The 25058-nt window shown below is 37.9% G+C and overlaps 2 protein-coding genes across 2 annotated transcripts in view; one reads left to right on the top strand and one right to left on the bottom strand.

The window, feature by feature from the left end:
- CRNKL1 (crooked neck pre-mRNA splicing factor 1) overlaps window positions 1-17238 on the top strand; it is a 25873-nt gene extending 8635 nt beyond the window's left edge. The window contains exons 6-14 of the mRNA XM_089516353.1: window positions 854-1032; window positions 3343-3513; window positions 4746-4937; window positions 5892-5951; window positions 8776-8856; window positions 9853-10092; window positions 11011-11112; window positions 14127-14375; window positions 14906-17238. Coding sequence (XP_089372479.1) covers window positions 854-1032; window positions 3343-3513; window positions 4746-4937; window positions 5892-5951; window positions 8776-8856; window positions 9853-10092; window positions 11011-11112; window positions 14127-14375; window positions 14906-15067 — 1436 coding nt within the window. The 3' untranslated portion in view covers window positions 15068-17238. The remainder of the gene's footprint in view (window positions 1-853; window positions 1033-3342; window positions 3514-4745; window positions 4938-5891; window positions 5952-8775; window positions 8857-9852; window positions 10093-11010; window positions 11113-14126; window positions 14376-14905) is intronic.
- Window positions 17181-25058, bottom strand: LOC149316822 (N-alpha-acetyltransferase 20). The gene is made up of 6 exons (XM_089516352.1): window positions 24853-25058; window positions 24518-24542; window positions 23674-23764; window positions 21280-21415; window positions 19693-19838; window positions 17181-18726 (listed from the first exon to the last, which is right to left on the bottom strand). Exons 1-6 carry the CDS (start codon window positions 24903-24905, stop codon window positions 18641-18643), a joined length of 537 nt encoding a protein of 178 aa, XP_089372478.1. The 5' UTR covers window positions 24906-25058; the 3' UTR covers window positions 17181-18640.

Raw genomic sequence — 25058 nt, 5'->3', positions numbered from 1 at the left:
ATTTGCTTCTGAGATGCTATCAGCTTGATTGATTTAAGTTAGTTTTTTTAAATAGAAATACTTTTATTCTTTTTGTTTCTACTCTGTCAAATCTCTGCTATTGAACCTGATGTGCTTTGTTTTCCCATGAAAAGGTAGGGCTATTGTGTGATCTCTGGAGGTGTGTGTATGACCGGGCTGTCTAAAACAGACTTCCTCACTTCATCTTCCCTAAGGCAGTCCCTTCAGATGTCTGAAAATGCTAATTAAATAGTTGAGGGACTTTGCTGAAGGGGTAGTGCTGGGTGGAAGAGGACAGGCAGAATTACATACAAAAGGAAGATGCTGGATCCAAAGCAGTTGTGGAAATCACACTGTATAACAAAGGAATAGTAGGAACCCTGGCTTGATGGCTATGCATATCAGGCTTTATTTTCATGTTTCATTTTCTAGTTTGTGAAGTAAACAAACAATAGTGTACAAAGTAAACAAACGATAGAGCAAAGGTTTTCACTGTAGGCAGGAGTGATCAGGTTAATATTCACCATGGTGCTGCATGTACCTGATAAATGTGCGTGTTGTGTTACCCCCCAAAAAGTGGTCTTCTTCTATTACACAGGTATAGCACAGTGTTTCTGCTTTAATTATATACCAACATCCTATAGAATCCTGGGGTTTCCAGTGTGTTGCAGGGTGTTTAACATTCTCAGTCAAAGAGCTCCTCTAGCACCTCACCAAGCTACAAGAGTTCCTTGGGATGTTGGCATGGCAGAGCTGTCTTTTTACTGACCTTGTAGCATGCATTAGTTGTATATTGTTCTTCAGTAGTTAATGAAATGAAATACTTTGTATGACATTCCTTAATGCCTTCCACTTGTCATTGTGCACCCTGACGTTAAGAACTGGATCAAGTATGCCCGTTTTGAGGAAAAGCATAGTTATTTTGCCCATGCAAGAAAAGTTTTTGAGAGAGCAGTGGAATTTTTTGGAGAAGAACATATGAATGAACATCTGTATGTAGCTTTTGCAAAATTTGAAGAGAACCAGAAAGAGGTATCATCTTGTCTTCTAGCAAAATGCAAGCTATATTCCTAGCTGATTCTGCAAAATCTTTATTTGCCTTTTTATGATTGATTTGAGGTTCCCTGAGCCAAACAATCCAGCCCTTTGTGCTTCAGCTTGTTCTTTATAGGTGTGTTAGCTACCGTTGCAGGATACATTTGATGTTCTGACATTTGATGTGGAAAAGTTGAGATGACTTATTTTCATACTTTTCCTCTTTGTGTAGTAAATTTCACTTGTAGACATGCATCAACAGTATTTTACCTCTGAGTTAGTGAAACCCAAGATTCTTAATTTTATGAGAAAACATTTTTCTCCCCCGCACCAAGATTCTCAGAGGAAGAAAATAGCAGTTTGAGGGGGCTGGAGAGAAAAGTGAGTAGTCTTAATAGCAGACAGTTGAAAAGGACCCCCAAGACAGATTGTAAATTGTGGACAGGATTGTATAAGTGAAGGCCATCCTTCAAATAATCTGGTCTCAATCCCCTTAGGCCTTTAAAAATTAAGAGTAGTACTTTGAAATGGCCTCAGAAATTTACTAGCACATGGTGCAGCTGTTCCAGAATTAGAGGTATATTTTCAGACTTCCCACCCCCAACCTACATGGTGGCCACATTATTTTTTTATCAACTAGATTTTAAAAACTATTTTCAGAAGCAGCCTCATGTAAAATGCATAGCAGTACTCCAGTTTGGAGATAATTAAGACCAGGTCCTACTACTGCCAATAGATTATAAATGGTAGGGAAGTCAGAGCTTGTAAATGGCACTCCTGACCACATCTGCTACCTGATGTGTGCCAGACAGTGATAAGTTGTGGTACTCTCACAAGCTGTGAACATTTAGTTTTATGAAGGGAGTGAGTGGGCTTTCATCAAGGAGCATTTCACATCACTGTCCAAGCCTGGCATCTTCCCAAACCAGAGCACCTCTTGTCTTTTCCTCAGTTAGGTTTTAGATTTCCCCTCCCTCGTCCATTGTAGTATTACTGCCAAAGAAATGGTACCATGTATGCGCAAGTGGTTCTGCTGCCTCAGCTGGAAAATAATTGTAGAGGGAATAGAGAACAGCCCTGTGGTAGAATACATGGCTGTTGGGTGATAGTTCATGTACTTTAAAATGCTTTTTTAAGACTGTGAATTCAAAAAGTTTAAAATACTTGATAAAATCTCTTCCACTGGAGGTAAATGTACTTCAGAATATTGAGTCATGCCAAATTGTGCATATACTTAAATTTCCCTTTAGTTTGTTAAGTCCAGTTATAAGAGATCCTTTTTAAAAACAACAAGATTTCCTTGTTTTGTGCACTGTGGATTTTAAAACTATAATTCACTGAAAACCAATATCTAAGGCTACTTAGCCTGTTTTAAGCCAAGATTGCTCTTAAATTAGTATTTACTATTCCGGCTATAGTTTTTCAGCTCATTATTTTGATAGATACCCAAGATTTGAATGTTAGAAGTCAGACCTCTTGATATTAGTGGAACAGACTTCCAACTAATTTATTATTATGGCCTACACCGCACAAGTAGAGCATCCTACTTGCGTTAAAATTTGAGATACAAACACTGAGCAAAAATACAGTAGTATTGTAACAGTCTTAGGCTGATGGTCATCTGGTTGTGTATCTTGCCATCAGTTCAGCTTTACTCTGAAAGGTGGCCAAAGGCTTTGAGTTTTTCAAACAATAGATTAATTAGCTTAAGGATGTAGCTATATTCCACAAATGAGTAGATACAATTTTGTGTCCATATGTGACTATGAATTATTTCCATGTTCTCCCTGCTGGTTGAGAAAACAAATATGTCTGCAGTTCTCATCCAGCATTCACATGCTCCAGGGTGTTTGAGGAATTTCATAAGCACTGAAATACCTGGGGATTTTTAATGCAAAAATCATTGAGAGTGGGTTTGTACAAAAAGGCATTCTTTTGCACAAAAAGCACTGTGCCCATTTTTGTGAATCAATCCCCTGCGGTTATCTGAATATAGTGCTTTTCGAGTAAACCTTTTTTATGCAAAAAGATTTCTCACACAGAAACACATTCAAGATAGCTACATTACAAGTGTCAGTAAACTCATTTTTCAGCCAATAAAGTATTCTTTCCAACCTCATGAATGATTTGAAATTAGTTCATTAGTCCATCTAACCTTATGCTTGTTATAATTACATATCAGACAAATGTTTCTTCTAGCATCTTCACCTACCTTTAATTGATAATCATATCCCCAGAGTGTGTTTTAGGACAAATTTAACAAGCAGATTTCCTTTGCTTTATAAACTTTTGCTTTCCCCCCTCTAGTTTGAACGAGTGAGAGTAATCTACAAGTATGCCCTGGACAGGATCCCAAAACATGAGGCTCAGGAACTCTTCAAAAATTACACCATTTTTGAGAAGAAGTTTGGAGATCGGAGAGGAATTGAGGATATTATTGTTAGCAAGAGGAGATTCCAGTATGAAGAAGAAGTAAAAGTGAGTGCACTGGCTGAACTATGGGAGCAGGAGAAGACTCAGCCTCCTTACCTTTTGTGGATGTTCTCTAAGTTACTGTTTTAATCCCACCACCTCCCCTTAGTATTGCTCCCACAGTTTGAGCATGTACAAATGTCATTGAGAAGAATTACAGCCAGGACTGTATGTATGACAGAATTCCACAGAAACACAGAATTTTCAGAGGATACCAGTTTGCAAGATATTTATACAGTTATAAGCAAAGTTCCAGGTTAACAGAAAATACAGTGTGCCCACGTTATATGTGGCTGCACCTTACGCAGCTTTCAGCATGCACTGAAAGCCGCGCCAGAAGAAGGCTCCGCTCATCCCGGAAGGGATAAAGGAGTGTGTGCCTGTGGTGCGCGTGCGTGCCACCTCACCCCACCCCACTGCGTGCACAAGCCCCATTCATTCTAATGGGGCTTGAGCATACACAGAATTCCCCTTACGTGGGGGGTGGGGGGGTCTGGAATGGATCCCTGCATAAGGGAAGGGACCACTGTACTGTCCTTGTGGCAAGAAAAGTTGAATTCTTAAAACTCTATGCATATTTGGCCATATTCTCTTATTTGTTTTCTTTGCAAATTTTATTCTGCTATGCCAGTTCTGTGGCTAGTTTTATTCTGTTGTGGTAATTTTAGAGGTGGCAGTTATATAAAGCACAAATGATTCTGACCTTTGTAAATGTTAACAAGTGTAGTCATTTGAGTGTTAGACTCTGGAGACCAGGGTTCAATTCCCTGCTTGCCCATGAAACTCACTGGGTGGCCTTGGGCAAGTCACATACTCTCAGCCTCAGGGGAAGGCAGTGGCAAACCTCTGAACAATACTTGCCAAGAAAACCCCATGCTGGTTTGCCTTAGGATCGCCATAGGCCATATACGAGTTGAAGTCACATAACAACAACAGTCAAAATACATAAAAATTTGTTTTTACAACTATCCAGGATAGAAACACTTTTTTAAAAAAAAAATTAAAAGTTGCTACAACACCCTCAGAATGTAAGAACTGGCAGCATGTTTGTTGCAATTGCCACACTATTAGTAGAATCCTTTCCTGGGTGCTCACAGTGACATTTAGATATAAGAGTATTCATTATATTCAATACTAAATTACAATAAGACTTCTAGTTTTTTTAAACACCTGGCATTTTCCTAGGTCTAGCAGGCTCTACTTATACTTCTGAAACTCTTCTCCATCTTTCCTGAAAGGCTAATCCACATAACTATGATGCCTGGTTTGATTACCTGCGGCTTGTGGAAAGTGATGCAGATCCTGATGTTGTACGTGAAGTTTATGAAAGAGCCATTGCCAATGTCCCACCAATCCAAGAAAAGAGACACTGGAAGAGATACATCTATCTGTGGATTAATTATGCACTTTATGAAGAGCTAGAGGCAAAGGTAAAACAAGTAACTCCTGAATCTTGTCTTTTCGTTCACCTGATGGATTACAAAATGGTCTAGGAAATAAAACAACATTTCAGATAGGTTCTCACTTTGAATTTAAAATTTGCAATTCATTGCTACTACCCTGCATCTGCATGGAATTTAGTTAATTGGAATGTGTGTGTAAAATTGAGGAAAACCACAGGTAAGGCAGTTACCTTAATGGGCATTGCATTCCACAGTAACAGTCAAAACAAAGAGCTATACAGCAATAATTTGACACTATTAAAAATGTACACATAAAGGGGTCTATGTGTAGTTGTTGAAGGAAAAGAATGTATGGTTAGATAGATATGAATATATGTGGATTTTATACCATCCAGCACTGGCGCACACCTGCTGGGAGCTTACTTACTTACAGAAGAAAGAACATTCAGGGTGAAAAAGCCTTCCCCTCCTTAAATGTTAACAGTGTAGTCACCCAGTCAGTTTCCCTGAGGAGCAAGTGTCAGGTGCACCATCCTATATCTGAGGAAAACCATCAGTTGGGTTACTTCCAGTCTTGCCTGAGTTGCTGGGATTATCTGAGGACAAACTGAGCGCATTGCAGGCTAAGGAAGAAGATAAAAAAAGATACCAGTGCCACAAGAAGTAATATGGCTTTAAAGCAAAGAGCAGTTTCTGAGATGTTTCCAATATTCATTCTCACTTAATTGTATTTTACATTTTGAACTCATCAAAAACTTCCCCAACTGGGAAGAAAAAGTGGATAACCTGGGCCAGAGAGAGAGAGAGAGAGAGAGAGAGACTGGAAAATGTAAGGTCTTATGTTTTCAAATGTGGAAGACAAATGTAAATAGTGTAACTAATATAGGAAATAAGATGATATTTTTCTTGAGTCATTTTAAAATTATAATTGACTGTGAGGCTTTGTTTTAACTATATAACATGGATTTTCTTGCTTCTCAGGATCCAGAGCGAACAAGGCAAGTGTATCAAGCATGCGTTGAACTCATTCCTCACAAAAAGGTACTATGTGTATACCATATCTATGTTCAGTAGTTAATAGTTTTGTAATGGTGCATTGTTATAACTGACATTTAGTAATGCTGTTCAAGCAGAAATCTGTTCATGTTTGCTTACTTGTTTATACTGTCAGTAATTATACTCTTCCCCTTAATGTCCTTCCACTTCTAATGGCTCCACTAGCTGCTTTGATGTGTGTAATCTCTTGCCACTGGGGAGCATTTATATATATATAACCACCATGGATGGAGCTACTTGGATGTGTCTTCACAGAAAGGCTGTAAGAACAGATACAATGGGACCATGAAACAGGATTTTGATAAGGCCCTTAAAATGAAAAGTAAGGAAGCAAAAGAATACATTGATATGATTCACAATTTAATATCAGTCTAAAGAAGAAGGGAGAAGTGTAAGTGATTATACATGGCAGCGAAGAACCTCTTTCAAATTAACCTCTTCCATGAAGTCATGGAGGCTTGGGATACATTCACCTATTGTAGTCTGGACTCCTTTTTTCTAGTATAGTGGTTTCTTGCTATCCTCTGGGGTTTGGTTCCAGAACACACACACACACACACACAATGTGGATACCAAAATCTGTGGATGCACAAGTCTTCTTACATATAATGGCATGGAAAATGGTACCCCTTATATAAAATGGCAAAATTAAGGTTTGCTTTTTGGAATCTATTTTTTTAATATTTTGAAGCAGTGGGTGGTTGAATCCATGCATACCAAATCCGTGGCTATGGAGGCCGGACTGTATGGGAACAGTACTGTATATAGTTGACTATAAGTTGACCTCATATATAAGATGAGGTCAACTTTTAGGGTCAAAATTGTTGATTTTTATATGATCCATGGATAGGTTGAGGGTCAGACTTAAGGAGGCAGCCCAGCTGGGAAGAAGCCTTTTCCCAGAGGCAGTCCATCTGGGAGGAGTCTTGGGGGGGGACGATGACCATATTTTTCAGCCAATTTTTTACCTAAATTTTGCGGCTTTTACACAAATATATACTATTATTTTGGTGTGTGGATTATTGGTGTATTATGTGTGGAATATTTTTCATACTTTGAGAGAAAACTTAACATATGATGATGGGAGTGATAAATATGATTATAAATCAACAAGAATGAAAAGTGCAAAAAAGTAACATCAGAAGATAAAATGTTAACCATATATACTAATTCCAGTTCTATTTGGTGACACTTGTCTAGAGCACCTTCCATCAGGAAATAGTCTAGACAAGCCACATTCAAGTGAACAGGAACTACACAGGAGCACATTAATTAATGTGAACACAGTGTTTATTTCAAGTGGAAGTTGTGTGAAAGAAATAGCCTCTAGATCAGACCTGCACAACTTGGCAGCAGGTAGGGACCAAAATTTAAATATGCTAACCCTCTTTTGGCCACAGATGGATTTTCATTAAATATTAATTGATTAATAATTAATATTATTAATATGAATTCTATCCTCCTCCACCTCTGCCCAGCCGTCTCCTCAGGAAAAAGCCATATGGCAGAGGAGCTTTGCTTGTCCTCCTCCTCCACCCAGACTGGGCGACTGAGGAACCAGGGGTGGGCATTTGCCTGTCCTTTTCCTCTGCCTGCCCTCCTCAGCAGAATGCTGGGCCAAGGAGGATCTTTGAGGGGCAAGCATTCACCTGTCCTCCTTCTCCACTTGGCCTTCTCCTTGGGAGAAAGCCAAGCAGTGGAGGAGCCTTGAAGTTATTCCACATCTTTGTGTGCCACTTGAAATCCTTTTGCTGGCCACATGCACCCCCTAGTTCTGTATGTTGTGCAGGCCTGCTCTATATGGTGCCCTAAGCTTTTAAATGAAAGTTTTCATGTTATAGGAAAGGAGTCACAACGTGTAAATGATTTCATATTTGGAAGGTCCCTGTGAATAAACCAATAAATGTGCTTAACTGTGTGCCTTCCCCAAAATACAAAATGTTGATTGAAACACTGTATTCCACACTCTGGGACTGGCCACAATCTGAAAAATGAGAGTTGCTGTCATATGTCCTTTTTGTGCAAGAGTGGGGAACCTTTTTCACTCCACATGTTTTGCATCACTTCTTCCACAATAGCTAACAATTGGCCATACTAGGTGGGGCTCATGGGAGAAGTTATCATCTGAACATGTTAACATTTGAAGGTCTAAAGCAGGGGTAGGCAACCTTTTTGAGCCGGAGGCCGGGTTGCTGTCCCTCAGACAACTGGGGGGCCGAACTCAAAATGGCACCCGGAGTGGTGCGGAAGCTGCGGCGGGGGCGGCAATTGGCGGCAGGACCAGGCTGGGGCCGGTCCCAAGGCCTCGCCGGGCCGGATCCAGCCCGCGGGCCGTAGGTTGCCGACCCCTGGTCTAAAGGTTCCTTATCCTACCTTAGTTCTTCTAGAATCAATGAAATACATAAATATTGGCTCTGATTCAACTAAACTGGTTTTCTAACTAAACCCTTGTTAGAACCATTTAAAGCTGTAATAGAAGAGCTAGCAGATTATTTGTACCATCACTTTTGATGAGACATAGCCTAAACCTTTGTATGTAAAGCATGCTTTCCTTTGAGGATACAAGATTACTAAAGTCAAAAACAGCAACATACAAAAGATGTAATTCCCAGTGCATTTTGAAAAAAAATATTGTCATAGATAGTTTTTAACCTTGCTTAATAAAAATTGATTGGGACAAGCTTCCTGCTACAGCACATCGAAACAGAAACTATATTGCTGCTTCAGTCTTGACTTTTAAAGCTGCATTGTTCTTTTAGCAAAAACCGCATTATTTTAGCAAAACCTTTTTATTGCTTCTCCCTTTCAGTTTACATTTGCCAAAATGTGGCTGTTGTATGCTCAATTTGAAATAAGACAGAAGAATCTACAATTTGCAAGACGAGCACTGGTAAATATGATAACGTTATTATTCAAGTTACCTCCCTTGTGTTGGAGAGAAGGTGATCAAACTGGTTTTATCTGCTATCTCTTCGAATATAAAATGGATATTTTTAAACTATGGGTTGCATTAATATATTAAGAGATAGATAAAATAGAAGCTGTGATCTTTCACATAACAGTGTTACTCCAGGTCTGTGGTTTCATAACTGGTTTTAGACAGTTGCATATTTGTGATATGACTGGCTAGTAAGTAGAGGTGAAGATTCTGATTTCTTCATTCTTTATCAGAGACCAATGTTATAATTCTTTTGCTAGCTGTTAATGTTAGATTAGATATCCTTCTACAGTTATTATTTGCATTTGTTCCCAGGTAGGAACTGATCTGCCATGTTGGTGGCTTGGCTTCTAAGCTGAATGGGAGGTTCAGGTCACTTTCTTCCTGACAAATTGACTTAGACTATAAGATTGCTCCATCCTTATTATACTTCTTTAACCAAGTTCTGGTAAGAAGATTTAAAACAGCAAACAAAAATACTTAGGTCTGATCAGCACTGGAATCACAGAAGGTTAAATGATAAGACTTTCGTCACAGTTGGATTTAGTGTTACCATACCACTCTGATCTCTGACCACCTGTTTCTGTGCAATATCTTGATTTTCTTCTTTTTCCTGCACATTTTTATGACTGGGTCTGTTTGTTTTTTAAATAACCCACTCTATGCCCAGCAGGACCAGGATTCCTATTATCGCTCTGTCTATAGGCATTTCTCATTAGCCAAGATAAATCAACGTTGCTGTTAGGCTATGGTAATTTAAAGTATCATGGACCAGTTTATCACATGAAAATGTTAATGCCAAAAATGTGAGTGAGAATCAAATGTTAGCAACCCACTCATTGCAATTTTTTAAAGTCCCCCTCCCAACATGTTTCCCTTTAAAGATCTAGCCATGTGCTCTGTCGCCAAAAAAAAGTCTTAACAAATGTCCTGCTCTCTTCCTTACAGGGAACATCCATAGGTAAATGCCCAAAGAACAAGTTATTTAAAGGATACATTGAACTAGAGCTGCAACTACGAGAATTTGATCGTTGCCGGAAACTATATGAGAAGTTTCTTGAGTTTGCACCAGAAAACTGCACATCATGGATCAAATTTGCTGAATTAGAAACCATTCTTGGTGATATTGACAGGGCCAGAGCGATATATGAATTGGCTATTGGCCAACCACGATTAGACATGCCAGAGGTAAGACTAATTCTACAGAACTGCTATGCTCTGTAATGTGTTTGACTCATAAGGAGAGAATATGCTATACAGAAGTAATACATGGAGCTCAAATTGAAGATGAGTGTAACACATTTTACTAAAAGAGAACAGTTTGTTTGAGCCATTCTCATTAAACAATAGTCTATATTCATTGAGTTTTAAATTGACCTGCTGATCATTTTATTATGTATTTTATCTGTATGCAAAGCCTATTTGACTGAGTATTATACATCAAAGCCAGCATGAACACACACGAGTATTTCTTTGTGCAGATCAGTTATAGCATAGAGAAGACTACTTATGACTCAAAAAATGTGTGTTATCTCATAATTTATACAAATTCTCTTTTCCAGGTCTAGTTTGACAAACTTAGCAGACTTGTATATTATTTGTCTGTCCCAGCCACTATAAATAGAGAAATAATACCTTTAATACAGTGTCAGATGGTTCAGTGTAGCAAGATCAGATCAGATAATGGATATTCAAAAGAAAACCTTCCATCTTCTGGCATCTAAGTGAGCAGTATCCATCAACACAATATTGGTCATACCTTCCCCTCCATCAGCTGCAGGGAATTTAATATATGTTTTAAAGCTTTTGCATCTCATATTAGTAAATGAAGGAAACATATGGGGACAAGATTTCGGGGAGGTCAATGAAATCTTTTACAACATATTAGAATGACACTTAACCATAAATGCTCAAATATTCTGAAAATCACTTCTGCCTGAGCACCATCAAAGTTCCTTAAAATGCAATAGGTTACTGAAAGGTCCAAAGTGGAAAGAAATGCTTCAATTTTTGTGTCCCATAGTACTGCTGCTATATCTTCAGATGCCCTTACTGGATCAAGCAAACATTTACAAATCTTAATTGATCTATCTTCCCTTCCCTTAGGTTCTTTGGAAATCCTACATTGACTTTGAAATTGAACAAGAAGAATATGAGAACACAAGAAATCTTTATCGACGATTGCTTCAGCGAACACAGCATGTCAAGGTATGTGCTTGGTTGGATAAAGTTAGATGTGCTGCAGTGGCACAAATTACTGTGTTTTGGCATTTGAATAGACCCAGAAGAAAAGGCAGCAAGAATGTAATTAAGGTCCATATGAATGAGCTGTTTCAGCCACTAGAGCCAGAATCTGTCCTAACAAAAATTTGCCAACATTTATGGGGGTAGAAAAGATTAGTCAAGTTCCATAGGAAAGAAAACTCCAGAAATTGTAACCATTGGACCACTAGTTTAATCTCCCATGCAAGCTGGGTGGTGCTCAAAATTTTACAACAAAGACTTATACCATATACGGAGAAAGGAATGCCAGACCTTTACACTGGATCCAGAAAAGGCAGAGGCACTAAAAAACATTGGCTACTGGGGCACAGCAAAGAATTTCTGAAGAAAGCCTGTGCTTTATAGATTACAGCTTTGACTGTGTAGATGATCAAAACCTGTGAATCACTCTAAAGGAAATGGATGAACATTTGATTATCATGATGCATAACCAATATCAGAACAAGAACCCACTATCTAGACATATTCAGAAGAACAGAATGGTTTTCAGTTGACAAGAGGAGTAGAGAAGGGGGTATTTTATCATCCTATCAGTTTAATTTAAGATTAGAACATATCATACAGAAAATGGGAAGTGGGAAAAGTATTGGAAGAAATACCAATTTGTTATATAGATTACACCATATTACTAGCAGAAGTTAGCAAACACTTGGAATGGCTACTAATGACAGTTAAGGAAGAAAGCCCAAAAGTAAGTTTGACTATTAAGAAAACAAAAATAAGCACCACAGAAGATTAACATAATTTTAAAGCGAGAGAGGAAGACAATCAGAATGGGAGATTCTGATCAAGAAATCACAAGATGGAAGAGCAACTGTGAAAGAACTAGGTAAGATTAAAAAAAAATATATATAATTGAATACGATAGTCAGTCTTCCATGCCACAGAAAGCCACAGGCCTGAGTTTGCAAGACCTGATTAGGGCTGTTACTAATAGTCTCTTGGTCTCTCATTCATAGGGCTTCCATAGGTCAAAGCTGACTTGATGACACATAACAACAAGCTTGCAATTAATAGAGCTTTGATTAGTATATGAGTGGGTTTATTAAAGCAAATCAACATTTAAACTTGCTTTGCTGTTGCCTTCAAGGTGCCTTTGACTTACAGAGTCTATATTGTAGGGTTTTCTTGGCACAGTTTGTTCAGAGAAGGTTTACCATTACCTTCCTCTGAGGCTAAAAGTGTGATTTACCCAAGGTCACTCAGTGGTCTTCCCTGGCTTAGTAGGAATTTGAATCCTGGCCTCCCATATTCTTAGTTCAGTGCTTAAACCACTGAATCATGCTGGCTCTCTATGCTTGCTACATAATACCAACTCTTAAGAGTGTAAATGCTAAGGGTATGAAATAGAAGTCTAGGGAATGTTATCAGTCCCTTTCACAGTACCTATGTGCTGCTATTACTATTACTACTACTACTACTACTAATAATAATAATAATAATAAGAGTAGTGGGACATCTTGCTTGATGTTCTGTTAAGCAGTGGGAGCCCTTACTGTGCAGTGAGACATCTTGTGTAGTGCCCCATTGTGCATCATTGCAGTTCACTAATATGGTTCTGCATCATGTCAGCAATGTAGCTTCGGCATTGTAAAAGTTACACATAACATAATAAAGTTATCCTGCCCATGATGCATGATCTCGGTTAAAGTGCTTTCAGGTATTCATTTTAGATACACTAAATAGTATATACAATACAGTAAATAACTGACATGGAATTGGCACTTCTGTGCTAAGCATAGGTAGAGATTTACATTATTAGGAAGAAATTCAGCTTTCGTAACTTTTAACTTCTCTAAAGTAGGGATTCTCCTTGAAGCTCATCTGCAGGGTGTCTGTCTTCTGTCCAGAAACTCACTACTGTTTGTCAAACTGTTGGCCAATGAAGATTATGGAGCCCTGGTGGCGCAGTGGTTAAATGCCTGTACTGCAGCCATTCACTCAAAACCACAAGGCTGCGAGTTCAAGACCAGCAAAAGGGCCCAAGCTCGACTCAGGCTTGCATCCTTCCGAGGTCACTAAAATGAGTACCCAGACTGTTTGGGACAAATTAGCTTACTTGCTAATTACCTTACTTGCTGTTCACCGCTATGATCTTTGGAATAGCGGTATATAAATAAAACAAATTATTATTTATTATTATGTTGCAACAGACCCTGTACTGGGTTGTTGTTATTGTTCTATGCCTTCAAGTCATTTCTGGGTTATAGTGACCTTGGCCTAAGACAAACCTATCGTGGGGTTTTCTTGGCAAGATTTATTCAGAAGAGTTTTGCCATTGCCTTCCCCCAAGGCTGAGAGCATATGACTTGATCATTGCTCTATGTGCTCAGAGTAAGGAACTGGCAAAACCACATCTTGCTCAATAAAACTGTGACATTCATATTGCTGCCATATGTCAACAGGCAACTTGAAGGCACATGCCCAAACATACATATCTTGTTCCTCTTTCTTACTTTTAAAATGCATCTGAAAACGTTTGTTTGTAAGATCCCAATTGTGGTTAATTCATGTTCCTTTCCTAAAATCAAAAATATTTTTAAAGGCCATTAAATAATTTATTTCAAAATTATTTAAACAACTTGCACAGGTTGCTCACTTCCATAAGATTCAATGAGTTTACAGATTGGGTTGGAAAAGGACATGTAAGTTGGGAAATGAAAGGGAAACTACAGTAAAATAACAAAAGAAAAAATATAAAACAGAAGTAGAGTTAAAAGATAGCAGTAAGGAATAAGAATTTGATAAATGATTGGGAAATAAAGGGGGGGGGGAGCAAAATAACCTCAGTGAAATACCAATTAATGCGAAATACATTAATGGGTTTGGAGAGGAAACAACCAAAAACAATAATTATTTTGCCCCACGCCTTTTGCTCTGACCCTTCCCTTCATTTATTTTACATACATCTTAATATGAATTGTTTTCTTTTGCTATAGGTGTGGATCAGTTTTGCTCAGTTTGAGCTCTCAGCAGGGAAAGATGACAGTTTAACACGATGCCGACAAGTATATGAAGAGGCCAATAAAACAATGAGAAATTGTGAGGAGAAAGAGGAGAGGCTTATGCTTCTGGAATCCTGGAGAAACTTTGAAGAGGAGTTTGGAACAGAATCAAACAAAGAGCGAGTGGAGAAACTGATGCCAGAGAAGGTCAAGAAGAGGCGAAAACTTCAAGCTGAAGATGGGGTGAGAATGCAGGCTAGACACCTGGATTTGTATTTTATGATTACTTTATGTAATATTTTGAGTCAGGAAGCATTAGTAGTGTCAAAAAAGTAACCAAGGACTTATAAAATACATGGTTTTCTTGCTAATCCTCACTCCTTTTGATTCAAACATACTTGCTATCTCAATACACACGAGACTAGTTTATGCAACCAGCAAAATCTAGTAGTAAAGCTTTTTGTGGATTGTGCTATTCTGGGCTGGTTATGTGTGGTTGCAATTATTTATTGATTGTTTTATTACAGTTTCATACCACAAGTTCTTGAAGTGGTAGCCAATAAATATGAAATACCACTTAGGACAAATAATCATGGCCTAACAAAGAGTTAATATAAAAATTCTCTGCAGTTGCACCAGATAAAGCCTATACGTTTTCAATAGGTAGCTGTGAATAATTGCATATTGTGTAGAAACATGAGTACAAAAAATGTCTAACAAAACAGAGAAAACTTTACTGCTAGTTCTCAGTATGTTCACTCTTCTCTTTGTAGTCGGATGCTGGCTGGGAAGAATACTACGATTACATCTTCCCTGAGGATGCTGCCAATCAGCCCAACCTCAAACTACTTGCAATGGCTAAACTGTGGAAAAAGCAGCAAGATGACAGTGCGGAAACAGATCCAGACAAGGATGTTGATGAGAGCAGCCCCTAATATTACCTTTGAATTTCTATGTTCATTTTGTATAGAACTTTTTGCTATGAATACATTAAACATTTCCAAAAAATGTTGGTAATGTTTCAAATGTGGGATGAATTGTGGTACCAGCTTGAATCATCAGTAAAAACATAGCATTTCTTTTGCTTTCAGCTGATTTTAAAGGATTAAGAAGCCACGAGAAAAGCTTGTAATCTTTCAGTCTAGTTTCAGTTTGATAATATTCCTGGTTAGTAAATGAAACCCAGCACCTTGTGTTTCAGCTCTATGGCAAAGTAAGCAAACATTTGCCACCAGTTGAGAGCCTTACCCTTTGTCTCAGTTACTCAAATTGTCAGAGCTACAGTGTTTGGGACAAGCAAGGCTGAAGGAAAGCAAAGATCGCAAGGGGGAACCACATCTTAATACCACATATAGAAGCAGTTTGTTCTGAATTTCCACTGGCAATATTTTCTGTGTTTTGCCCCTTTAGTACCACAAGAATAGGAATTGGGAATTCATTCTAGGGCTGAAACAAGGTAGGCCAAGGGAACTGGTTCACATGCAATTTATGTACCTCACCTTAAATGCTATCTCCATTCTTTTAAAAAGCTTTAACATTATTTTTCATCTTACCTTTTTACAGCTAATTAAAACTTGTCTGATGAACACTGTACAGCACATTACTAAGAGAGGCCATATTCTTGCTTCAACTGTACAACACAACTTTTCTATCTTGCCAAGAGTCATTGTAGAATTTGTAGTAACAGGATGGGTGTACACTTTGACTCTTAGAGGAGTGCAGGAAAATGTACATCATATAGCAGTAGAGGTTCTAAAGCAGGATCCTGATAAGTTTGGCTTTCATTAAAAAGGGTGTTGGCAGGCAAGACTTGTAGTAAAATGGATTGCTATACTATTATGAAATTCCTGAATCAGAAAGCAGGCCTGGGCCATGAGGGAGAGCAGATCTCTTCCCTCTGAGGGAAGAGAATCCAATCTCATATATCCCCTTGCAGCCCTCAAAATACATTCCAATTTTCCTTCCATTGAACATCACCTTCCAAAGATCTTAATATCAGTATTCCCAACCTTGTGCCATCCAGATACAGGACTTATTTGGTTGATCTTACAGGTTGATCTGTATATGTGAAAGTGTTTATTTTTTTGTGTAGTTTTCATAGAACCATCTGCTCAAATAAAATCTAGTGACTCCCAGCGTTGGATCTTAGGTTCTTAATTTTGGGGAGGTATTTTAGATTACCAAAAGAAATGGAAAACCTGACAGTTTTGTATGCGGAGTTTGATAGAGAACAGCAATTCTTCCTGTTACACCTCTTAGAGGCAGTGAGAATAAGTCTGTATCAAAACTGTGAAGAGAATATGTAAATAATGCATGCTGAAGTCTCAATAATGGCTAGTTTCTGGTACTAAAAAATTAGGTGTAATTGTAATCTTGCTTTTAAGTTTAAGACAGCCAGAATGTGTCAAAATGAAAGTGCACAGAATTTGTTAATCACAGAGTTCAGATTCTCTTGCCATAGGATGCTAATTGCTTACATACAAAATTTTCCTGAAATAAGACATGAAGCATGGCCTAAATCCAACTGCTAGTTCCAACATTAAACTCAATACTGAGACTTATATAAATATTGACTTTTTAGTAACCATGAAGCCAGCTTTGACCTGCCGCAACCCTAACAGGACACCCTCTTATCAACAGCCTTGCTCAGATCTTGGAAACTCACAGCTGTGTCTGCCTTGAGTCTATCACATCCAGTGTGGTCTTCCTCTTTTTTGTTACTTCCCCTCTTATTTGTTCTAAGTTATGTTGTCTTATGGTATGTACAAAGTACAACAGTCTCAGTGCAATCATATTGACTTCTAGGAAGAGTTCAGGCTTCATTTGCTCTAGGACCCATTTATTTGGTTTTTTTAGCAGCACAGGGTATCTAACTCTCCTACAGCACATTTTAAATGAACATACTGATTTACCATTCCATAACTGATTCAGTAGGTCTACACTTGCTGGAACTAGCAGTTGTATTTAGGCCAATGTAACTAATATAGTAGTGTGGTAAATGAGTGAGCAAGTTGACTATAGGAAAGTCAATCTACAGACTAGCAGCTCTTGTACTTTACAATCATGCTTTATTATAAAATAAAGTTTAACCCTGGAAAAGGCCAAAGTGTCCTTTGCTAACCTTTCTGACATGGGGCTAAAGCCAATCTTATTCTAATCTAAATATAGATCAACTGAAATTAATGGGACTTGTTAGCCAACGCTGGCTAATGCTTGGGAATAAAACTGAAATTTGTTGAAATCAGTGAGCCGGAAAGGAATCAACTTGAAGCTTCATGCAATTAGAGGGGAAATATTTCTATTTTCAAATATGAAGCAGATGTCCCATTTCTTCCCTTATTAACAACATGATACAATGCAAATGAAATAAAGTTGGTAATATAGATAACTAACATATATAAGCCAATAGCTGATATGGCATATCATAGTGCAGTGGTTCCCAACCTTCCTAATGCCGTGACCCTTTAATACAGTTCTTCATGTTGTGGTGACCCAAGCCCATTAAATTATTTTCATCGCTAATTCAAAAATGTAATTAAATAGGTGTTTTCCAGTTGTCTTAGGCGACCCCCAAAGGGGTCCCGACCCACAGGTTGGGAACCACTATCATAGTGTAACAGTTCCACATATGGAACTAAGCTACACTGTCTTCTCAGTCTGCCATCCCCTGGACTCATCATTTAGCCTCCTCACAGGCATTCTGTTGTTGGTATAAAGTTTGGGAGATGGGAGAAGCATCTGGCTATGTTCCCATAGTGAGATGCAAACCAAGAACATCATCTGTTGAGATCTGCTGGTGTCCCCTGCAGATGATGTAATGTTATTTTTTTGTCTTGCTATGGGGACATCACCTGATGCTTCTTCGATGTTCCTCTGCTCTCCACCAGCAACAGAATAGCTGTGGGTGGGGGAGCTGCAGCAGTTGAATAGTAAGTTGGGGGAGCTTTGGTCACTGTGGAGGATGGAACACCATCCCCTATATTGACCAAAAAAAAAATAATAATAGATAGATGCAGCTGTAAGGTCTACTAACATCTGTGTATGCCACTAACAGAATTCCACCCATGGAAATTATTTATATTTTAATTTAATTTGTACCTTGCTTGTCTCCCATATGGGATCCAAAGCAACAACTATACTTGCATTTCCCTGTTGATTTTTTTCCTCACATCTATGTTAAGGCTTGAATTTTAACAAATAAATAAGACAGCACGGAGGTCTTTACTGAAATTTTAAAAACTTAAAATCATTGACATTATAGAAATAGTTCAATACAGTTAAGGAATTATTTATGGCTTAAAAATTAAAGCATAGGTGGCAAATATTGCAATTGCAAATCTGTTTCTGCTTCAGGAACATCAGAGAACTTAAACTGTCCTACAAACATGTTCCTTGTTGCTCCATGGCTTCCAAATTACATTCAGGGTAAATGCTGCAACGTCCTTTGAAATTATTGCCAGCAGTCTACAGATATTTTCATTACACTGCATACAGAACCAGATAAAAGCTTATTCAATATCTTCTGGTCTGACAGGATGTGGCAGTGGTATAATTGATTTCTTCTCTGTATCTCTGGACAAGGCTTTCCTCATATCTGTAAAAAATCATGAACACAAAATGTCTTTAGCAGAATAAACAGTACTTATTCCTATGAAGATTACAATACAAATATTAGTCTATAGCAGGCAAGTATTTTGCGGCCTTACATTTGCAAATAAGAAATAAAATACCATATGCTTGAATTGTCAGCTTTGTATATATCTGACAGTTGCCTTTCCTAGGAATATAGTATTTGCATCCAGTCAAATGCAAAACACCCTAATTCTAAGCTCTGCAGAAATGCTGCGGAAGGACATTCAAACAAACTGAGGATACTAATGATGTTGCAATATGTGGACAGAAGGAGATAGAACACAAATCTTCTGATTGTACCAATAACCAATGGATAATATAAGCAAAGATAAGATACAAAGAAAGATACTGCTGTGAAGGACTGTACGTTTTCCTCTATCTCCCACTAGAAGCCCATTTCACTATTGTACTAGGAAAGCCACTAGCTTACCATTGTAGAAAGACAGGCTCTATGAATTTTTGTTCTGATTAAGTTGCGTCTACTATGAAAACTAATGCATTTGTTAATGGAGAAAAGAGCACCTTAACCTTAAATAAGGAAAAACCTCTTCATATCAGACTGCATATAATGTTAATGATGTTATTAATCCCTCTCTTTCATTCTCAGAAGTTCCCTCAACTCCTGCTTTGAAAAAACCCAAGGATCAGTAGAAACATGAAAAATGATGCTGGACTAACTTCAATTTGCTTCACTGTTCCCAGCTGTAATTTGGTTTAAATATGATGACACTCAAATTCTGTCTTCTATGCCATGGTATTTATATTACTTAGCAGTATAATTGAAAACATAGGGACTGGGCACTTTAAGTGATCACTGTTTGTGTACATATCCTTGGTTTACTGTTCCCTTGTACTGACTGATCAGTCATGAAGCTAAGGAGCTGCTCATAAGTTTATAGTTTTTCTACTGTGTAAGACAAACACTTACCATAAGCATCTTCATCTGGCTCTCCATTGCTAGCTGAATAGTATTCCAACACTGTCCTGTACACGCTGTAACCTAGTTGTTTGTACATGTTCACTGCAACCTGATTGGACACTCTTACGAAGAGATCCACAAAAAATCCACCCTTTCTTCATTAAGAAAAAAAATGGAACAGTGAGACAAAATAGCTACCTCAAGACATGTTACACTGAAATCTAAATACTGAGTAATAGGATATATAAAATAAACTCTAGTTCAATTCAAACACAACACACCATATTTAAACAAGTTTGGTGCGTTAGTTGAAAGATCATAGCTTATTAATGACTAGCAGAGACACCACAAATAAGAAATATATACTGTAGTCTGACACAGTATCTTTTATTACTTTATATTAATTTTAGATTGGTATGATGGCTGAAGTAATGGATTCAAATTTATAAATTAGAGTTGTTGATACTGCTGTAATTCCAGAAGCCATCTTTCCTATGTAACCCTCCCAGATGTCATTTGACTGTAGTACTAGCAGCCCTAGCCAGCAAAAGCCTATGGTGAAAAAGGTGGGAATTGCAATACAACATTTGTCAGCTCTCTTTTGACTCTTTCATTAATTTGTATTCTTAAAAAATACATCCTACCATAATAAGCTTTAATGGATACCAGTGTAATACATATTTCTCATTATTATATTTGTCTGCAAGGTCAAACCAAGACTTGGGCTTCAAACTATATCGGTGTGTGCTTTCAAATCATTCCCAAGTTATGACAACCCTATCAAGTTTGGGGTGGGCATGGAAGAGTAAAATTTTTGATATAATTAGATCCAATAATTTCCAACACAGCTTTATTCACTGCCATAACTCTATGCCCTCGCACATCTGAACAGCAAAAATACTAGGAAAATACTCTGCAGGTGATCATATGCATGTTTAAATGGGGAAAATCTCATGATTTTCAGTGAGGCTTCATAAGTAATAGTACTACAACCTTCATTACAGTGAAGATACCTTCAAATCCATGGGAGCCTGGGGTTCTTTGATTGTTTAAAGTAAACCTTCCAATAATAACCTTTAGCTGCTTACATACATACAGCATTTTAAAATAATAAATAACTGATGATATATTATCCTGTCATTACAAACTATTATTTAATCATAATTTTCCTATTTTTTTAGTTCATTTATATATCACTCAAGTGAGAAAATAATCAAAATTTAATTGCAATTCTTACAACAAACAACTAAAGGAAACAACATATTTTCTCTCTCACATCAATTAACATGTCTAGCTATCTTTCAACAATAATAGTTGCAATTACAAGGATCACTAATGTTTTTCAGTTCAGTTACTGGTATGCTTATATTTTAATCATTTGGCTCCATTATTTTCAATTTCTCTCTATATGCATGCAATTTAATAACTTTCTCCTAGTTTTCTTCATGCAGTTTTCCAAATAGTCTCCCATACCATTATGACAAGACATTCAGAAGGAATGGGAGTGTTAGCCAATCAGTCTGTCACTGAAAAAAAAAACTATCCTTTCCCACAGTGCAATGGCCAAAGCTCCTAGGTTTCATAAATTTGACTCACCTTTCTGATATTTCCTCAAGCAGCTCCATTAGTTTAGCGGCTAATCCCAGGCGGCGAAATTCAGGCGCAACTGACAGTGCAGTAACATGGCCATGCCACTCCTCTCTTGCTACTGAACCTTCTGCTTTCCCCATGACTACAAAGAAATGAACCCTTTTGAACTTGATCATGACCACCCCACATGAACATTATTACAGACTGAGTATCTCTTATCTGGAATTCAAAAATACAAAATGGTCCACATGGGTGGCTGAGAGAATGACATCTTTGCTTTATAATAGTTCAGTGTACATAAACTTTGTTTCATGAACAAAATTATTTTTAAAATTTGTATAAGATAACCTTCAGCCTATGTTTATAAGGTATATACAAAACATAAATAAATTTTATTTTTAGACATGGGTCCCATCTCCAAGGCATCTCATTATGCAAATACAAACAATGCAATATCCATATATCTATATCTATATCTATATATCTATATATCTATATATCTATATATATATAATTCAAAATCCACTTCTGCTCCTAAGCATTTTGGATAAAAGAGACTCAACCCATATTGATATTTTTATTTTTAATTATTAAAATATTTATAGCCTGCAATTTACCACAAGATTTCAGGGAGGTTTACCGATAAAACCATAAACTATTTAAAACAATTCCAGATTAAAATAAAACAATTTAAGATGAATAAAAAGCATAATGAACAGCTTAAAAGGCTGCAATGATTAAAATCACATACATGTACATTTAAAAGTACTGTAAATGAAGCCGCAAAGGCCATAGTAAGTGTCATGTTTTGACTTGGCAGCAGAAAGATACCAACGCTGGCAGCAATCAGAGGTCCAAGAGGAAGGCATTCCACAACTGGGGTGTTAGCAGCTGAGAAGGCCTTCTCCCATTCACCCTATACTTATTGCTTCTACCAGAGGATATAGAGACCTGAAGACATCAATCAGCAGGCAGGTATATGGAGGGATGGGCACTCTTTCAAGCATCAAGGCCAAAGCCATTTAGGGCTTTAAATGTCATAATCTGCACCATGAATTCAGGTGGGGAGCAAACTGGAAGTCAGTGCAGTTCTTATAAGAGTGGTGCTATGTGTTGTCTGTATGATACTCCCAAGTTGGCCTCTGTCAGTCTGTTCCCAACAGCCTCCTCACCACTATAACATAGTGGTGTACATAAAACACATCTATGACTATGCATCTGATGTAGTAGAGTAAAATCTGCAAAAGCTTATGCTACCAACTTCTTTCTATCAGTTAGTCTCAAAGGTATTACAAGATCCCTTTGCATCTATACCAGTCTGGATGTTTGTGCAGACATTAACTGCTGGAGCACATGGAATGTCTCAAGGCTGGGAAAAATGTTTCACTGCAGAGATAAGAAAAAATAAACAGGCCTCAAATTAGTAGCAGGGCTATAATGGATTCTTTACAGACCCACAATTTTAGCACTGGCCAAAAAAATGCAGAATGCTGAAAGTGTCAGCTTCCTCAAAAGGACTTGTTTTTCAGTCTTAAACCTACTAAAAAGTTGCTTTAAAGTGTGTGATGAAAGTGGAGAACCCCCAGGGAGGCTGAATCAGTTGTAAAGCCACACCTTCGGAGGCCAGAACACTCTACCTCCAAACACAGAAACATCTGAGCATAGAGATAATGAGTTAATGCGACAGAGCAAACTGGTTCTTTCCAGAATACTGGATTACAACTCCCATATAGTTAAAGAGCAGAAATTCAATTCAGTACTCTGGCACACTCCTCACCGCCTACCCATTACTACTAAACTGGCACATGCCTTTGACTATAAACAAGAGCGAAAAAATTCCTATGACTTATTGAGTCCAAGGAGAAGGAAAGGAACAGAACTAAGGAAGACCAACAAATGCCATGATCCTAAACACATTATCTGGAAATTCCACTAAGTCAGGACAGGGCTACAACCCAATCAATTTTAATCAGCTTAAACAAGTTTGACTTGAATTTATCAATTAAATCAGCATAAATCTGCACCTTATAAAACTTTTTTGAATCAATAAGAACCCCTTTTTTAAGAAAAGAAAAGAAGATTATGTGTATCTGTAAGACAGTTTTGCCTCTTCTTGTGTAGGGAGAATACTATTTTTAAGAAGATTCTTGCCATCTGGCATATAAATAAAGTAAATCAATAAATCTGGATTTGTTTAAATTCCTGTTGAATGTATTTCTATCACTTATAGTAAAATAATTAGCTTCTGCTCAGGTTAACGTGGGAAACTTCGCAACTATTAAAAATCAACAATTGCAAGAATTTCCAAATGGAAATATGACACTCAAGTCTCACCTACAACTAATTAAATGCAAAGACAAAAATGGACTACCCACAAAGAAGAAAGACCAGTCCACTTACTGTAACCCATTAGTTCTCCACCAGGTGCTTCTGCAACAATAAAATACTCTGGCCAGTGAGCCAAATACTGTAAGTAAAATGGAATTCCATACTGTGGAGTATTCTGTGTTAAGAAAAGTATACTTCAACAAGTAAACTATATTTTTTTAAATACCCAACTTGCCTTAATACTCATATTACCATTATAATAACTGCACGGGCCAAATCTAACCTAAAAGGAACAAACTCTGATCATATATTACTGATAAAGATATACATCAGCGTTACTTCACAGTTTCATTTACCTCACAGCATTTCTCCACTGAATATATTGTAGCTATAACTTTTTAACAGCAAAATAATTAAGTGTAAGAGCTTAGAAGCTAATATATTTTTTGTTTTGTATAAGTTTCATCTCCCATTTCAGGTGCTTTTTGAACTCTTTCATCTATTATTCAGAAAATAATAATGCATGGATGCTAAAAACATTTTTGCAACTGCAGTTGGCCCTATATCCATGGATTCTGGATCCATGGAGTCCATCATTCACAGCTGGAAAATACACACACGCTCCAATCGAAAAATCAAACTTTGATTTTGCCATCTTCTATAAAGGACGGCATTTTACTATGCCACTGTATACAACGGGACCTGAGCATTCAGGAACGTTGGTATCCATGGGGGGAAGTGTCCTGGAACCAAACCCCAGAGGATACCAAGGGTTGGCAGAATGTAGGTAAATGTTTACAATCCTGGGATTGACTTTTGCTCCCTGACAAGCAATGTTAAGTAGGAAACATAGATTTGCTGCAGAGTCATGTATGCGGAAGCTCCCAAGTTCTATCATCCAGGTTTAGAAGGATACAGTCTCTGTGAGAGGATCCAAGTTGCTGTGGGGATACAAAAAGAGATGGTTAAACAAACAGCATCGACCAAACCGTTTCATCCTATTAAGAGGGCATAGAAATAACCCGGTTTGGCAGCGCTTTAACTTGTTGTCTGGCTCCTTGCTATGGAATTCTGGGAGTTGGAGTTTGTTGTGGGGCCTGGGCCCCACAACAAACTCCAACTCCCAGAATTCCATAGCCCTGAGCCAGACAAAGAGTTAAAGCGCTGCCAAACCGGGTTATTTCCCCAGTGTGGCTCCTGCCCTCCATTTTGTATGCCCTTGGCCCTCCTTCTCCCCTTCCTCCTGCTCACATGTTGTTGAAGCGGAATAGGTCGTTGCAGGTGAAGGCCCGCAGCGAAGTCATGACTCCTCTCGCCAAAAAGAGTTTAAAATTCGGATTTAAATTGGTTTTTTAAATCCGACCCGGAAGCGCTTCCGTCCCCTTTGACCTGCCCCCGGGATCACTTCCTGTCGAGAAGTGGCTGCTCGCGCTCTGTGCCCGAACGTTCTATTCTAT

This window comes from Sceloporus occidentalis, unplaced genomic scaffold (genome assembly GCF_023333645.1).
Source record: "Sceloporus occidentalis isolate IW3139 unplaced genomic scaffold, rSceOcc1.0.p SCAF_3, whole genome shotgun sequence".
NCBI lineage: Eukaryota > Metazoa > Chordata > Lepidosauria > Squamata > Phrynosomatidae > Sceloporus > Sceloporus occidentalis.
The sequence above is the reverse complement of the archived record's forward strand: the minus strand, read 5'-3'. Positions and strand labels throughout refer to the sequence as shown.

Excerpts from the sequence above, each read along its gene's own strand:
- LOC149316822 (XM_089516352.1), bottom strand. The coding sequence starts at position 24,905 with ATGACTTCGCTGCGGGCCTTCACCTGCAACGACCTATTCCGCTTCAAC. Across the intron at positions 23,765-24,517 it reads TGGATCCTCTCACAGAGACT|TATGGAATTCCATTTTACTT; the intron begins GTATCCTTCTAA and ends AATACTCCACAG. Across the intron at positions 21,416-23,673 it reads TGGAGAACTAATGGGTTACA|TCATGGGGAAAGCAGAAGGT; the intron begins GTAAGTGGACTG and ends ATTTCTTTGTAG.